The sequence below is a fragment of the Cygnus atratus genome, chromosome 1 (genome assembly GCF_013377495.2).
Source record: "Cygnus atratus isolate AKBS03 ecotype Queensland, Australia chromosome 1, CAtr_DNAZoo_HiC_assembly, whole genome shotgun sequence".
In the NCBI taxonomy this organism is placed as follows: domain Eukaryota; kingdom Metazoa; phylum Chordata; class Aves; order Anseriformes; family Anatidae; genus Cygnus; species Cygnus atratus.
Window position 1 is genome coordinate 66204259 of NC_066362.1, and position 15725 is coordinate 66219983.

Genomic DNA, 15725 nt, shown 5'->3' on the forward strand with positions numbered 1-15725 from the left:
AAACAAACCAAATTAAAAACTGCTAAAAACAAGCTTAAACAGGATCTTATTTTTGTAATGAATATATTTGAAAATCTGGTAACAAAATACTTCACTGTTTTTTATGCTTTGCTTGAAATTGAAAATTATGTAAATACTCCAAAAGTACATAATCCCACTATTGTACATCAGATAAAAGGATAAAAAATACCGATACTGAGAGCCAACTGAACTGGTAGGTAGGTTAGCAGTTATCTTAGTGTCCCATTTTTACTGATTAATGGGAGCTAAAGGGCAATAAAACAAAAATGTAAGAACTAATCATGTAAAGAAATAGGTGAATTTTTTTTTGTGTTGGAGTAGTAAAAAGTTACACAGAAATGGCAATTACTTTCAATATAACTTCAAAATAAAAAAAACTTCAAGGTCTCTCTTCAAAATTGTAATATTGTAGTGTGGGATTGCAATAGTATAACTGGCAGAAATCTTTCATATACACAATTAGAAATCTTCTGATCATAAAATATTTTAATTATTCCTTAGAAGTTTTCTCCCATGAACTATTTTCTGGCATGCTCTGCTTGATACTGTATTTGTTTTCTTCGGTCAAAGTAAAAAGGGTCCCTCTTACTCCTTTCTATGCGCAATGGTGGAGTGAATTGCAGTTGCTTTGAGTTTTTAAGGCTGTATTTTTACTTATGTCTAGTTTAAATCTTATCACCATTCTTGTAGTTACACTTAAGTACAAAAAGTTGTTGTTAGCCTTAATGGAAGTACTGTGAACTTGTTTTCTTTCTTGAATTTGGGATAGTTTTGTGCAAACCTGGTCCTGCTCCTACTGATCTCAAAGGTAGAAGTCTGTAATTTCAGTGGGAAAGAAAAACCAGGCTGTTTGTTGGTCTGCATGGAACTGAATGTCAGCATCTGAATTAGGCCTTAAGAGTAAGGGACCAGCAAGACATGCTAAATTTGGGAGGAGTAGATGGATTAGATGTTTAAATTGGCAAAGGAAGAAGGCAATAATTTGAACTCCATTTCTTAAGCAGCTTCTTTTTTGCCTTTGTTTCTTCTCCCTTGATCTTAAAGTAAATGTCAAATATGAGATTGAAATGTTCACCTTGTAGAATTATGTGGGTGTGTTCAAAGCCTTTGAAAGATACCTAGTCTTGACAGATTTTTTTTTTCTTTAATCCAAAAAGACTGCAATTTCCTCTGACACTTATCTCACCTTGACCTGTTCCTTATGCCTGTGCATGTAACTGAGTTTGCATCTTTTCTGCCTCTGGGTTGCAATTAATTACAAGAAACTCAAACTCAAAAAACCACAAGGCTTTTAAAATTCAAGCACCATCTCATTTCTAGTTAAGTGAATGAAGTGTTTACTGTTCTTCCCAGAATAGTAATATAATCTGTTTTTCATAGTATTGGACTCTGTTTTTAATCAACTAGAACATTTTAAATTTATCAGACTGCAGGCATTTTTAAGACCCTGTCTGTTCTTAGCGGTCCATCTGAGTCTGACTTCACCATGGATTTAGTACTAATTGCAAACTCAGACTGCTTTTCCTATGCTTCTTCCTCTAGCTGTGCTTCCTAAGGTGTGATTTTTGGGAATAGTAAGAGGGTATTTACAGAAAAGAAGATCAGGCTAAAGGAGGAGAAGACTGGGAAAGAAAGGAGGCATTTAGAGTTCAAACTGTGCAGTAGTATTAACCTGTATCTACCTTGTGTGGGCAGGAAACAGTGGTCTGATTTGCACAGTGTTCTAATGACCTTCAGCCTCTACAGAGAATAGAAGTGCAATGCAGTTGTCACAAAGTAGATGCAGTAAAATTGATATTTATTTTTCTCTTGTGTTATAATAGTGTTTTTTTCAGATGCTAATGATTTCAATTCATACCAGTTTTTTCTGAACTTGGCAAAGTACTGCATATAAACATTGCCCAGAGGGCCACTTGCTTGCTCTAGGAGAATAAATTTAGAGTTTAAAAGTTCAACTGCATGTTGTTTAGGCAAACAAAACCATAATTTCAGAAGGAAGTGTCTAGAACTATGTTATATAAAGGAGGTGAGTTCACAGATTACTGCATTTTCCAGAGCAATTCACATTTGGGTTAAGGCTGAACATTCAGTTAAAAGAGTTGGAAGGAGAAATAGGAGTAAGAACAGAGGCAGGAAATCCTGTATGTGGTAAATTTGGCGCAGGAGAGAGAGTTTAAACAGAGAGAGGGGTACGTGTTTATCACTTTAACCATGCCTGTAATGTTATGCTGCTGTGGGGAGTTCATAGAATAATAGAATATATAGAGTTGGAAGGGACCCACAAGGATCATGAAGTCTAACTCCTGACCCCCACACAAGACCACTCAAAAACCAGACCCTATGTCTGAGAGTGTTGTCCAAATGCTTCTTGAGCTCTGGCAGGCTCAGTGCCGTGACTACTGCCCTGGGGAGCCTGTCCCAGTGCCTGACCACCCTCTGGGTGCAGAACCTTTCCCTAACCCCCAGCCTGACCCTCCCCTGTCCCAGCCCCATGCCATTCCCTGGGGTCCTGTCGCTGTCCCCAGAGAGCAGAGCTCAGCACCTGCCCCTCTGCTCCCCTCGTGAGGGAGCTGCAGGCCGCCATGAGGCCTCCCCTCAGCCTGCTCTGGGCTGAACAAACCAAGGGACCTCAGCCACTCCTCATACATCTTGCCCTCCAGACTCTCACCACCTCTGTAGCCCTTCTTTGGACACTCTCTAATAGTTTGCCTTTCTTATATTGTGGTGCCCCAGACTATAAATTGTACTCGAGGTGAGGCTGCCCCAGAGCAGAGCAGGACAATCCCTTCCCTCAACCGGCTAGCAATGATGTGCCTGATGCACCCCAGGATGCGGTTGGCCCTTTTGGCTGCCATAGCACACTGCTGACGTGTGTTCAAGTTGCTGTCAGCCAGAACCCCCAGATCCCTTTCTGTGGGGCTGCTCTCCAGCCTCTCATCCCCAAGTTCGTATCGTATGGATGCAGGATTACTCCATCCCAGGTGCAGAATCCAGTGGTTGCTCTTGATAAAATTGCACAGGGTTGGTGATTGCCCAGTACTCTAATCTATCAAGATCTCTCTGCAAGGCCTCTCTACCCTCAAGGAATTCAACAGCTCCTCCTAATTTAGTATCATCTGCAAACTTAATGTGTATTTTAGTCCTGTGTCCAATTCACTTATAAAACACAAAAGAGAATTAATCCTAAAATTGAGCCCTGCAGAACCCCACTAGTGATTGCCGACCAGCCTGTTGTAACCCCATTTATTATAACCCATTAAGCCCAAGTTGTTTGCTTCTGTCCTGTCTAAAAGCAGGGTGTGAACTTCTAAAACACAGTGCATCTATTAAAGATTGTAAACGAGTTTGCTGTTTGAATATATTTTTGATGCATATCCCTTCAAATTACTTTTAATGTTGCATTTTGTCACTTCTGGGGTAGTAAGTTCTGGACCCGTTGTGCTTCTTTACCTGTATCTCATGTTGGGGAAACACGGGGCTCAAGAAATGACTGCAGTTCTCTTCTATGAAACTCCGAAGTTACATTGTGGTGTTTTGCTTGTCACATTTCCTACTGTTTTGTATTGTATTTCTGCCTCTTTTTTATAAAAACAGTGTATAGTCTCTGATAACTCTGAACTTGTAGATTCAGACCTTTTCCATAGACCTCATGAGTTCTTCGTTTTACCTACACAATAGTATTGATAAGGCTTTCTGTATTTACTCATAATTTTTGGTTTTTTTTTTTAAGGTCTTGGTACCCCTGGTTCTGCTACAGCAATTCCTTATGGAGTTAACCAGAAGAGGCCAGGAACCACTGAGTGCACTTGTGAACTTTGGGGTGACATATCTAGAAGACTATTCTGCAGACTATATCATTCAACAAGGAGGATGGGTAAGAAGACAAAGTTTAATTTCCATATTTTGTTCAAAGCTTATTTCTAAGTGTAATACTGGTCTTAATAGTAGAAAAGCTATTTCTATGTAAAGCAGAAAGCTAAGAGGAATTGCTAGTACTAAGCCTGTGGGAGAAGGGATGCCTCAGAAAAGGGAGAAAAGAATCAGGAGGTCAGGACCATATACTTGGAAAGAGATGCTGGGCAATAATGTATTTTACCTCTCCACCCCAAGGCATAATTGACTTTTACCTGTTTGTTATTGATGTTGGTATTGAAGACCTATGTGATTGGACCCCACAGTTTCCCCAGCTGGTCTGTTCCAGTTCTTTGCATGTCTCATGTGTTGGACTGTTGTTGAAATAGAAGTCCTCTGAAGTAAAATAACTAATTTTCATATACTTTGTGTATGCTAATGGTTGAGCTTTTGTTTGAATGCTCTTTCCTGTTAATATACATATAGAATTACATGTACATGCAAAGACTCGTAGTAAAAGAGATACAGTGTCTGAGAGGGTCGTCTTTTTAATCTTGTCTTCATGCTACAGTGACTGCTGGAAATGTTATTTTTTCTTCTCTTAAATTTCAAAGGGTTTTTAGCAGATAAGTAATTGGGGAGCACGTAGTACAGAAATGTCAGTAGGTACTAATTTATTATTATTTGTTATTAAATAGTTAATGCATATTGGTTTTTATATAGGAAAAAGCAAAATTGGTTTGTGCTGCATTTCCTTATGGAAATCTTAAATTCATGATAACCAATATTCCTGAGTCATGGCATACTGAGCAAGATATATCAAAAATGTATCAGTTAACTCACAGGTGATGAGTTGGGTCTTGAAGGCAGAGCTCTGGTAAAGGATGCTGATCTTTAGATTACTGTGTTTGGGAAGAATACCAGATTTGAATGGGATTAATCTGGGATTAGGGAAATGCAAGTTGATTTATTGTAAAAAGAAAAGCTATTCAGTAAAACCTAGTGATTAGAAAGTGTTAGTAGGAAAAATCTCATTCAAAGGAATTCTCGGATTTCAGGATGTTACCTGAAATTTTCTTTAGCAGTAGTTCCAGAATTTCTGTATTTCTGCACCTACCTAAATCCTTTCACTTCCTGGCAATTGTGGATAATGGTTTTCAAAACCTCGGGGCGGGGGTGTGTGTGTTGTGTTTAATGGACAGAAACACTGAACAGCATGCATCCAAATGACCTTAGGTCACTTGATAAATACATTTCCATTTCAAAGCCTTTTCATCACAGGGAAGGCCCTTACTTACAACTTTAAGAGGGATAGATGTCAGAGTTATTTTTCTTTTTTTTTAAACCTCAGAAGAGGCTGTGGTCTGTTTTCTAGCCCCTATTTGAGGCCTGCTATAAACATACTTAATACAGCGCAAAGCCTCTGAAAACAAGCAGCTTTTCAGAATGGCCTCCAAGGGAGGGGGTGTGCTTTGTTTGTGTGACTGTGCATGTATGTACAGGTCTGGGTAGCCAGTGTTTAATGGGCTACGAACTTGTCTGTATACATCCACTCAGGCATAAAATCAGACTGACATAAGCGGTACAGCAAACAAGCCAGAGCTATTTTTGAAACAGCAGAAGAGGCGAGGAAAGAGGCAAGGTGACAAAAATCCTTTCCAACTGAGTTAGCATAGCTGCGCTAACCCTTTGTGAGTTGCTGTGGGGCTGGGGTTGGGGGACCTGCTTTGCTTGTGGTTTTACTGGGAATGGTATTCTGGGGACGGCAATGCTGAGAGCAGGGAGTGGAAGATACTCATATTTTTTAGAAGGATTTGGGAGAGCCACATGGCAGGCTTTTAGCTATCATGCAAGTGTTTTGCATTTTTTTAAGATAAGCATCTGCCACAGGAGTGCTGTGTGCCAGATCAAGTTATCAGTAATGCTTTGTTAGAGCCACGGGTGATCTATAAACTTAAGAGTCTCCATGAATTACACTGCTAGGACACTAAGAGGTTGGGTTTTTGTTATTCCAGAGTGGTGTGCAGATAAGTTTTTCCTGCAGCTGGCAAGAGCTCTTTATTTAAAACTGAAAAGGTATCGGAACAGCATGTCTGGTGTTCTGTGGATCAGCAGAAGAGGAGAGCTTTACAGGAGCCTGGTTTTCAGTGCTAAACCTGAATAAAATCTGTAGTCTTTAAGGTTCTGTCTATTCCCTTGGCACTGTATAATTTGGGATCCTCCTTGGTGTTTGGATTGAAGCCTACCTTTGCCAGAAGAAAAGTAGTCAGTTGGAGGAGCAGGGGCTAGATGAGCCCTTCCTCTATACAAACTGCTGTTCTGTGGAGTCAAAACTGTATGGTGTTGCATCATGCAGTGGGACCATTTGCTGCATAAAGCTGTGCTGTCACTGTACAGCTTGTAGAGCTCTGGAGATTCTGCCAGTCTACAAGGTTTCAAACTATTTTGTGGGCTTGGGCGTCTTGTAGGTCTGGGGAAGCATCTGATAGAGGACAGTAGACAACAATTATTAGAAGCAAAATTGCCAGCTCAAGGGAATAAATGTTGAGAAATTGGATAGTGAGGCAATGTATTTTAGGAAATCAGCAGGCTTGTGAGGAATGGGGAATTTGGGATACTAAACTAAAGGTAGCACCTCTAAGGTGCGAAGTAACTTTTGGATTTTTTTCTGTTCTGTCGAGATGTGGTGATGAGATGAGTTGAACAATGAATGTTCCCCTCCCATTCTTCCTTCAGGCTCTAAAATTTTAATTCTGTTAGCTTTTAATGGTAGAGTGGGACTGGGTTGTAATGATTGGTTGGTAGGAGAATCGCTGTCATATTTGTGCATGTGAAAGTGTATATCATATTCTGATGCTATCAAAATGTGTGTTGATCCCTTTCCTTTTAGTCTGCTGTACTGCTTTAGGGTAAAAGTCTTCTGAAGAGGGATGTCTGCCTTCAGCGCGTTGCATGCTGTGTTTGGATGCAGCTGTCATGGAAATGTCTGTGTATGAAGAGTTGAAATAACTATTCCATCTTGTTTACAATCTCATAGGTTTGCAAGTAGCTGCAAGCTGAGTTTGGAAGACTTTAGGAAAGCAAGGTAATCTTGCTTTCTTCTGGATGGTCTCCCTTTTTCACTAATTGCAGTGACAGGTTTTGCTGCAGCTCTTACGTTTACTCTGCTTGATTTTAAATTTTAGTATGATCTCTCATTGGAGCAAAAAGCATGTCTGGTGTTTCAAGTGCTCTGAATAGCTACATGTGAGAATACACATTTCTTCCTTCTGATTCTGTTCTGAACCCCAGTGGTCACGCTAGGATCTTGTTTCTGTATTGTTTTGAAGCATCACAAGCCCGTTCCCAGTTTGATTTGGCAGTAATTTCATTGTACTTCCCAAAGGCAATGTTAGGGCTCAACAAACTGACGTGCGGTGTACACGCTCTCCCCTCCCCTCTCCTCCTGTCTCCTCCCTTCCCCTCCTCTTACCTCCCCTCCCTTTTCCCTCTGTCTGACTTCTCCAGGGCTGAATGTTGCTGCATCAGAAGCAATTCTTGATCTCCTGGAGAAGTGCACAGTAAGGCCAGTCAGTTGGTAAGGATTTTTTCCTCTTCCTTTCCCATCCCTCCTCCTAAGTAATTTATTTCTTCTCAAGCTCTGCATATTCTGATTTCAGTGGTTAGACTTCATCTGTCTGGGGATGTCTGTAAAAGGGAAAAAGTATAAGATTACTTGGAAGCTAGGTGATGTTTCTTTTTTTCTCAGATTCACTCTCATGTTACAAGCCCATCTGCCTTTCATATCGTTGAAAGGGGTGAAATAAATGTATGCAGTTGGTGTTTATCAGGAATCAGTAACCTTTCTTCTCTCAGTAGGAGGCTTGTGTTTGTATTTATGACCCATAGCTGAAATCGACTCTGCCTTCCCAGGGTTCATGTCTTAGGATGTTCAGACCTGGATTTGAATTTAACTAGTCATTTGCCTGTGTTGAAGAGGATAAAGTAAATTTCCTGGAAGCATGCATAATGTTTACAGTTTATCTCAGCTTCAGAAGGGCTGTTCTTTATCTCCAGTGTTTTGGTTTGGGCTTTTCTGCTCTTTGACATTTTCTTTGCTGCTGTTTATTGAATAATGTACGTACTAGAGTCTGTTAACAATCTGGAGAGAAAGGATAAAGAGGCACTTGTCATCCCGTGCAAGCAAGGCAGTCAGTATGCGCAACTGGAGATCAAAATCTTCTGCAGCAGTCCAGGTGTCTGCCTCAAGAATGACAATGCAAAAATAGACAGACTTGCTACACTGGAGGAAAGATAAGTAAGTTTAATACGGTAGCGGTGCAAGAAAGGGGAACCTAATTAAAGAAGTTCTATAAAGGAGTATAATTATTTTGAAAGGAAAACTCTGTATTTGTGTCATGAAAAATGGCAATGAAATATCCACTTTTTTGTGTATGTAAGTTCTTTAGTACAGTAATAGATTTTTTTTTTTTTAGGCACTGTGGCTGAAGGAAAAGGAACTTAAACGGTGAATGACTGAGCAACTAGATCTTTCATTTGTCCTTCAACAAGTTCAGATCGGTCTTTCTAACGAAATGGTCTTTAAATTAATGAATTTACTTCAATTTTCACTGCTACAGCTAAAACCTAATAGGGTATTGCTTTGGAATTGCCACTCTGCAGGTAGCAGAGGTTATGCCGGAGGACAGGGGAATCAATAGGATAATTTCTGAAGAGTGTTCTAGTCAAACAGGCGTCGAAGGGGTAGGAGCAATGGCTGTAACATCAGCGTGATATGATTTGGTTCAGATGAACAATGCGTTCTTTTTTTTCCATTCTTGTATTTTGATAGAAAGTTTTAAGTCAGACAGTCCTATTTGTGAATTCTTCTCTGTTTTTCTTGGCTCCACCTATCTTGAGTTTCATAAAGATGAATGCAACAGTGAGTGACTGGGGGATTTTTATTATTTTGGAACTATTTTGGATCTGGGTGTTGTGAGCTGCCCTTCTGTAATAATCTGTTCCTCTGAAGGACGAGCACGGTAATGCTGTTAAGTCTGAATTCAGAAAGGATCTGAAGAGACATAGCACAGCTATGAATGCAGAGAGAGGATGGAGTCTGTCGCCCGAGTTCTTGGCTCGGGTGGGGATGAAGCTGCACCAACTCCGCAGGCACAGCCCTTCCTGCTCAGCCCTCGGCATGGATGGCACTTCAGTGGTTCACCAGTGTACGGCTACACCTCTGTTACAGCAGAAATCATATGACAAGTGTACTCCCAGCTCTGGGGAAATGTGTTACTGCAGGAAACTTGTGTATTTCCTTAGAGGGAGATCTTTTGGGATTCCTGGATGCAGGCCAGTTCATAATTCATTGCCTCCTGTTTTTCAGACACTAGATTTTAAGCACAAAAGTGTTTAATGGGTTCCTAGTACTTTTTTCATTGCTGTGACGAGGAAAGAAATGACTGAGCCTCATTTGTCTTAGACAGATTATGTTACAAGGTAAAGTTGAGTACTCTAGCCTAAGAAACTTCTGGCTGTGTTGTGTTTTGAATTTCTTATCATTGTAAATATTGCTATTCTGGAATGTTCCACTTTCTGTCAGCGTTTCTTCCTGTATTTCAAGGTGTTTCCTTGGGGATTTACATGGAACCACAGAAAGGTTTGGGTTGGAAGAGACCTTAAAGACCATCTGGTTCCACACCCTTACCATGGGCAGGGACATCTCCCACCAGCCCAGGTTGCCCAAAGTCCCATCCAGCCTGGCCTTGAGCACCTCCAGGGATGGGGCAGCCACAGCTTCTCTCCCTGACCAGGAGTCCCTCCCCAGCTTTCCTGCAGGCCCCTTTAGGCACTGGAAGGCCGCTGTAAGGTGTCCCTGGAGCCGTCTCATCTCCAGGCTGAACAGCCCCAGCTCCCTCAGCCTGTCTCCACAGGAGAGGTGCTCCAGCCCTCTGATCAGCCCCGTGGCCTCCTCTGGGCCCACTCCCACAGGTCCATGTCCTTCTGGTGCTGGGGGCCCCAGAGCTGAACGCAGGGCTCCAGGTGGGGCCTCACAGAGCAGAGCAGAGGGGCAGAATCCCCTCCCTTGCACTGCTGCCCACGCTGCTTTGATGCAGCCCAGGGTACGGTCAGCTTTCTGGGCTGCAAGCGTACATTGACGGCTCATGGTGAGCTTTTCATACACCAGGACCCGCAAGTCCTTCTCCTCAGGGCTGCTCTCAGTCCATTTGATGTGAGTCTGTTCAGTTGCAGGAGAAAAAAGTTTCAGGCAGCATATATTTACTTTTTTTTTTTTTGCTGGAAGGTGGCACTCCTCTCTGACCGGTGTACAGAAGTTTTGCCTTTTCTAGACAAAATCAAGATCTGGGGTGTATGGCTGGCTCATTTGGCTGTATAGCTTTTTTGTGTCTGTGTCATTAGATATTAATTTTGAATGAGTTGCCTATTCAAATCATTCCTTGTGTGAACAGTTAGCTGTTACCTGCCTGCTTAAACTTCTGTAAGAACTGAACCAGAGACCAGTCACACTTTTCAGAACACTTAAATATAAATAAATGAAAAACACCACCCACCTTCTGTTTTTGGAAGACTTTTATTATAACCTCATATGTTTTTAGAGCAAACCTTAACATCTAGATAACTCTTACTCATAGAGTTCATTTAGCATCATATAACAGGTTGTTCTGGAGATGTGTTAGGAGAGAAACAGAGGATGTGTTCAGTTGGAAGCAGGGAGATGCACTTCCTTGTCTACTAGCTTGACTTTTGAGGAGCTCAACTCAGCAAGCTAATTGCAGAGATAATCTGTAAACCCAGATATCAACATGTTTTTGTTAGAGATGTAACACTACGTTTGTAGGAAAAAAAAGTTGTATTTTGAGGCATTCAGAATTTTAATTTGAATACCTATTTCTATCAGAAGCAGCTTCACATATGTCCAAATGTAATTTTTATTCTATTGAATATTTTTGTTCCATTATGTATAGTTAAAGATTTTGTTCTATAGCAAAAATAACTTCTTTAGTTAGTAAGTCAGCTTGTCTGTATGAAATTAATAACAGACCTATTAGAAAACTTTGTAAAATAGTATAGTTGTCACGAGCGTCAGTTTCCAAATCTTAATTTTTTTTATATTTTTGCTTTTCATTGTCTTTAAGTCATGGTTGAAACTTGACAACTGTTGTTAAGTAGCAATCTCTGACTATATGTTAAAGGTTGGTAATGTTTTGAATTCCCTGCTGAGATTGATTTTCAAAGTTCAGGTTACTGATGCTAGTAGGGCTATGGCTGAATCCAAACTGATAGGTTCTGCCTAGAGAAGGAGGTCTTAGATCATTGCTTTGTTACTGGTTTACAGTTGACTAGTGTAGCTCGGCCTGTAGCATAATGGCCATGGCCTGTCCTGAGGAATAGTCTAGCATGTTTATTGAAGGTGCTTTCTGTCACTTGTAGAAGTCCTGTGGAAAAGTTCTACAACCAGTAGGTTGAAGACAGTGATTGACTTCTGGAGCTTGTTTTTTCTATCTGCAGATGCCACCTCAACAGAATTAAGTTGACCTTCTCCTCAAGACAGCCGCATGTGCTGTGGACCATCCTTGTGTTCTGGCTAAGAAGGGAACTATCTGTTTCTCCTTCCTCTTGTCATGACTTGTGCCAACTCTTCCCTCAAGTGGCAGTGGTTGGAGTCAGAAGTGGCAGTGTGGTGCAGTGAAGGACTTATTCTTGCTTTTGTGGGCAAACGTGATGTAGTTCTGTAAGAATAATGGGTATTCTGTAAGAATAAGAAAAGCACTCCAAGTTTGCAAATGTCCCGTCCCAAATTTGAAAACTCAACTCTGATTTTTCTGGTCTAGAGCAGTAGACTATCTATTTACAATAAATAAAGCAAATAAAAAAATACATACATTCCTTAGTTACCATTAAATCTAAAGAGTATGGCTTATATAAGACCTCGGGTTACTAAAAATCCTCCCAAATGTTCCATCCTGTCCTGAATTAATCTGTCTGTGGAAGCTTTGCTTCTGGGTCACATCTGTAGATAAATCAAGAGAGTTGTTCTAAATGTCGTTCATTTTTTATTGCAGCTGCTTTAAAAGAAAAACAAAACAAAATAAAACCTCAACCAAATCAGCAGGAAAGCACAGCTTTGTCCTCTTGACTTTCTGAATTAACTCTTAATTCAGCTCAAGAAAAGTCATCTATTTTAAATAATGCCTATTACTGTTTGGCTTTTCAATTAAAACTTCATATGCTTTCAATGGTAAACATGGCAAAATTATGCATTGACACTCATTATGTAAGCTTTCCCCCTGGTTTTCAACCTTGGACAGTCTGTTTCTTTAAGCTTGTAGAGTTCTGTCCCTGAGGCACTGAAGTGGAAGTTAAATTGTCTGTGAAGACTTGCTACCGAAAGGCTCACCTGGGCTTTATAAGGGCCTGGTTTATAGGGGAGTCAGTGACAGATAACTCTTTTGAGGTCAGTCCAGTCTGTACAGTGTGGGAAAGGAACAATGCTTGACCCTCTTGGGCCCTCCACTCTGCTGAAGGTAGGATGGGTGTGTAGCATTTGGTTTGCACATGCATTAATTTGAAATGCTGAAAATTGCCCGTATTTCCCATATACCTTCCCTTCGTTCCCTTACCCTCTCCAGAAGAGTTTATCGTGTTGCCCTCAACGCATGCCAAGATCTTACCTGTATTTTGTAAGAAGTACCTCTCCAGTGATAGTGCTCCAGGAAACCGCATCACATTTGGAAACTGCCCTGATGTGTGGGAATAATTAGAATAACTAATGCCTGATCCTTGTGTATCAGTGTTGACTCCCCTGGCATCATATCATGCTGAGCTAAGATACTTTGCTGGGTCTGGGAAGCTACTGGTCCACATAGTAGCTGTGGTGGTGCTTTGTCTATATCATTTGTTCATTTTATCTTTATCAACCCATCTGTGGGTTCCAAAGAACATCTTTGATCTTGTTTTCTTTTCTTTCTCATCAAAGAACAACTCTGATTTTCCTCATGAGAGGAAGGGGAGTTGAGTGGTGGATCAGGAACAGCAGAAGCAAGGGTGTGGTGGTTTTACTCAGGTGGGCAGCTGAGCTCTACCACAGCTGCCCTCTTACTCCCCTTCCTCAAAGGGGAAGGGGAGAAGATACATTAAGGGATCGAAGATTGAGATAAGGGCAGGGAGATCACTCGACATTATTGTCACAGGCAAAACAGACTCAGCATAGGGAGATTAGTAAAATTTATTGCCTATTACTAACAAGCTAGACAAGTGAGGAACAAAGGAAAAACTAATAACACCTTTCCCCCATCCACCCTCTTCCATCTCCTCCCCCTGAGCAGTGCAGGGGAGTGGGGGAATGGGGGTTGTGGTCAGTCTAGCGCTTTGTCTCTGCTGCTCCTTCTTGGTCACACTCTGCCCCTGCTCCATGTGGGGTCCCTCCCACGGGCTGCAGCTCCGGCCTGGGGCGTGCTCCTGCGGGGGCTCTCCATGGGCCGCAGCCTCCTCCAGGCCACATCCACCTGCTCCATGTGGGCTCCTCCACGGGTTGCAGCGTGGAGATCTGCTCCGTGTGGGACCCATGGGCTGCAGGGGGACAGCCTGCTCCACCAGGGGCCTCTCCACAGGCCACAGGGGAACTGCTGCTGCGTGCCTGGAGCACCTCCTGCCCTCCTGCTGCACTCACCTTGGGGGCTGCAGGGCTGGTTCTCACTCCTCACTCTCCCAGCTGCTGTTGTGCAGCATATTTTTTTCCCCTTTCTTAAATCTGCTCTCCCAGAGGTGCAAACAACATCACTTATTGGCTTGGCTCTGGCCAGCAGCAGGACCCTTTGGAGACAACTGAAACTGGCCCTAATCTACCATGGGGCAGCTGCTGGGCCCTGCTCACAGAGGCCACCCCTATAGCCCCCCACTACCACAACCTTGCCATGTAAACCCACTCCAAGGGGTTAGAGGAACATGTACTGAGGAACATTAGAACAGCTTAAATTTCACCTTAGTCTTTGTAGTGCCTGTGGACTACAGGCGGCTCCCTCATCTCTGCTGTGGGCTGCTGAGTCACTGCTCAAAGGCACTTGACTTTCCGCCATCATCTAGACAGAGACTTCAGGGGAACTTGGCCCTCCGAATACAGGCCTAGTTAGTGTTTTTTTTTTAGTTTGCTGTTGAAAAGAAGTTTGTCACAACCACTCAGCTCACAATTCTGTAGGAGAGTGTGGTTTCAGAATGTTTATCTGTGCTTCATATTTGACCAGTCATAATAATGTCTGTGCCCTTCCAGCAGTATGTTAAGAGCTGTTACCAATCGTGTGGGGTTTCTTCCCCATTCTTTTTGCTAGCATCAGATTACAAATGCAGTCTGTTTGTCATGTTGTGCTGAGGGCAGGCCAGGAAAGAATCATTGACTCTGATTTGATTTGTTGAAGAGTAGTGCTGAGGGGAGAGGAGGGGAACATCAGAGGTTCATGAGACTGCAGGTTTTACTCTTAGTTATTTTGTTGTTTAATTGTGGTGGTTCTGAGTCTGTATCACCTGTGGAAATAAAAAAAAAAATGCCATTATCACAGGTGTTTGTTAGCAGCTTGCATTACAGTGAGAATATTTCTTTCTTAATCAACATCCAGAGAAAATCTGGATGATCAGAAGAGCAAGTGTACGATCTCAGAGTGTATCCAGGCAGCAAGCTGCCTTTCCACACTCAGCGCAAGGCGGCATGCAAGAAGCTAACCACAGTGCCACTGCTCCTGAGCACCTGGTGGATCAGGACCGGATGGTGCTGTGCGGGTTTCTGTCCTTGCACACTGCAGGGCAGCTTTCGCCTGCAGCGTTCAGTCTCTGCAGATACAGTAGCCTCTGCATTTACTTCTTGGATCTTCTCTTTCGTTGTCCTTACTGTACGATGCCTGTTGCATCTTCCTAGGTCACAGAGCTCCATTTTGTTTTAATGGTGTGTGGTGCATTTGAAAAAAGTATTTTTTTGTAGTGAAGCATGACTTTCAAGAGGGTATTGAAGTGACCAGTATCCATATCCAAGCAATTTAAGAGATTTTATGAAGAGAAGTTCCTTTCAAAGTATTATGCAAGATTATTCTTCTAGTGCGTAAATATCTTCCAAATATCTTCCAAAGCTCAATGGGCTGAGGATATTCAGATCCTGCCCCTGACAAAACATGTTATGAAATCTTTATGTTCCCAGTGTAGGCTGTAGTGCAGGATAGCATTGTTGTACTAAAGCGTCCAGGAATGAGTCCGTCTAGTTTTGCAAAATGTCAGTGTGTTTGGGGGGAATGAATGGAGAAACCTCGCTCCCATAATCAACACAAGTTTATTGATACAGTGATAGCCTACACTGTGAAAGAGCCAAGTGTTACTGCCCATAAGCTCCACAGATCTCTCAAGTCCCAGTTCAGTGCTTTTGCCAGGGCTCTGTTCCTGCTTCATGTGCTCTTCAGTTAGTGCAAGTGATGAACTTTCTGTCCTGTGCCTGTATACTTGGTTTTGTTTCGTTTGTGTGGAGATCCTTCTCCCTTCTAGGGAGGCGAAGAAGTGCAGTGTGTGTGGCAGCCCTGGGAATGTGTGCCACTGTCTGTGCAGAGCCTGGGCCCCTCGCGCTTCCCTGCGAGAAGAGCGCTTCGCTTCTGGCCTGGTCGTTATCAGCCCTGCTGATATGCCTACTGAAAGCTAGAAACCATTCCCTTGTAGGCACTAGATTCTTAGCATATTAGGACCAAAGTGATAACCGGGAGTTTCCAAAGCCGAAATACATTTTCCTTCTACTCTGGAAGCCGGGCATGGGGATAAATACAGCATTTTTTGGCATCAGTGCAAGCAAGAGCAGTTGCTGGCTGCCTTCTACCCTCATG

At 42.3% G+C, this 15725-nt stretch overlaps 1 protein-coding gene across 4 annotated transcripts in view; it reads left to right on the forward strand.

Annotated features, from left to right (window-relative positions):
* BCL2L13 (BCL2 like 13) overlaps positions 1-15725 on the forward strand; it is a 41016-nt gene that overhangs the window by 21175 nt on the left and 4116 nt on the right. For 3 of the 4 annotated variants that reach the window (XM_035550757.2, XM_035550756.2, XM_035550758.2), the window contains exon 6: positions 3752-3895. In XM_035550757.2, the coding sequence (XP_035406650.1) occupies positions 3752-3895 (144 nt within the window). Of the gene's footprint in view, positions 1-3751; positions 3896-11385; positions 11967-15725 lie in introns of those variants that run through there. The other variant, XM_035550760.2, reaches the window with a different exon arrangement.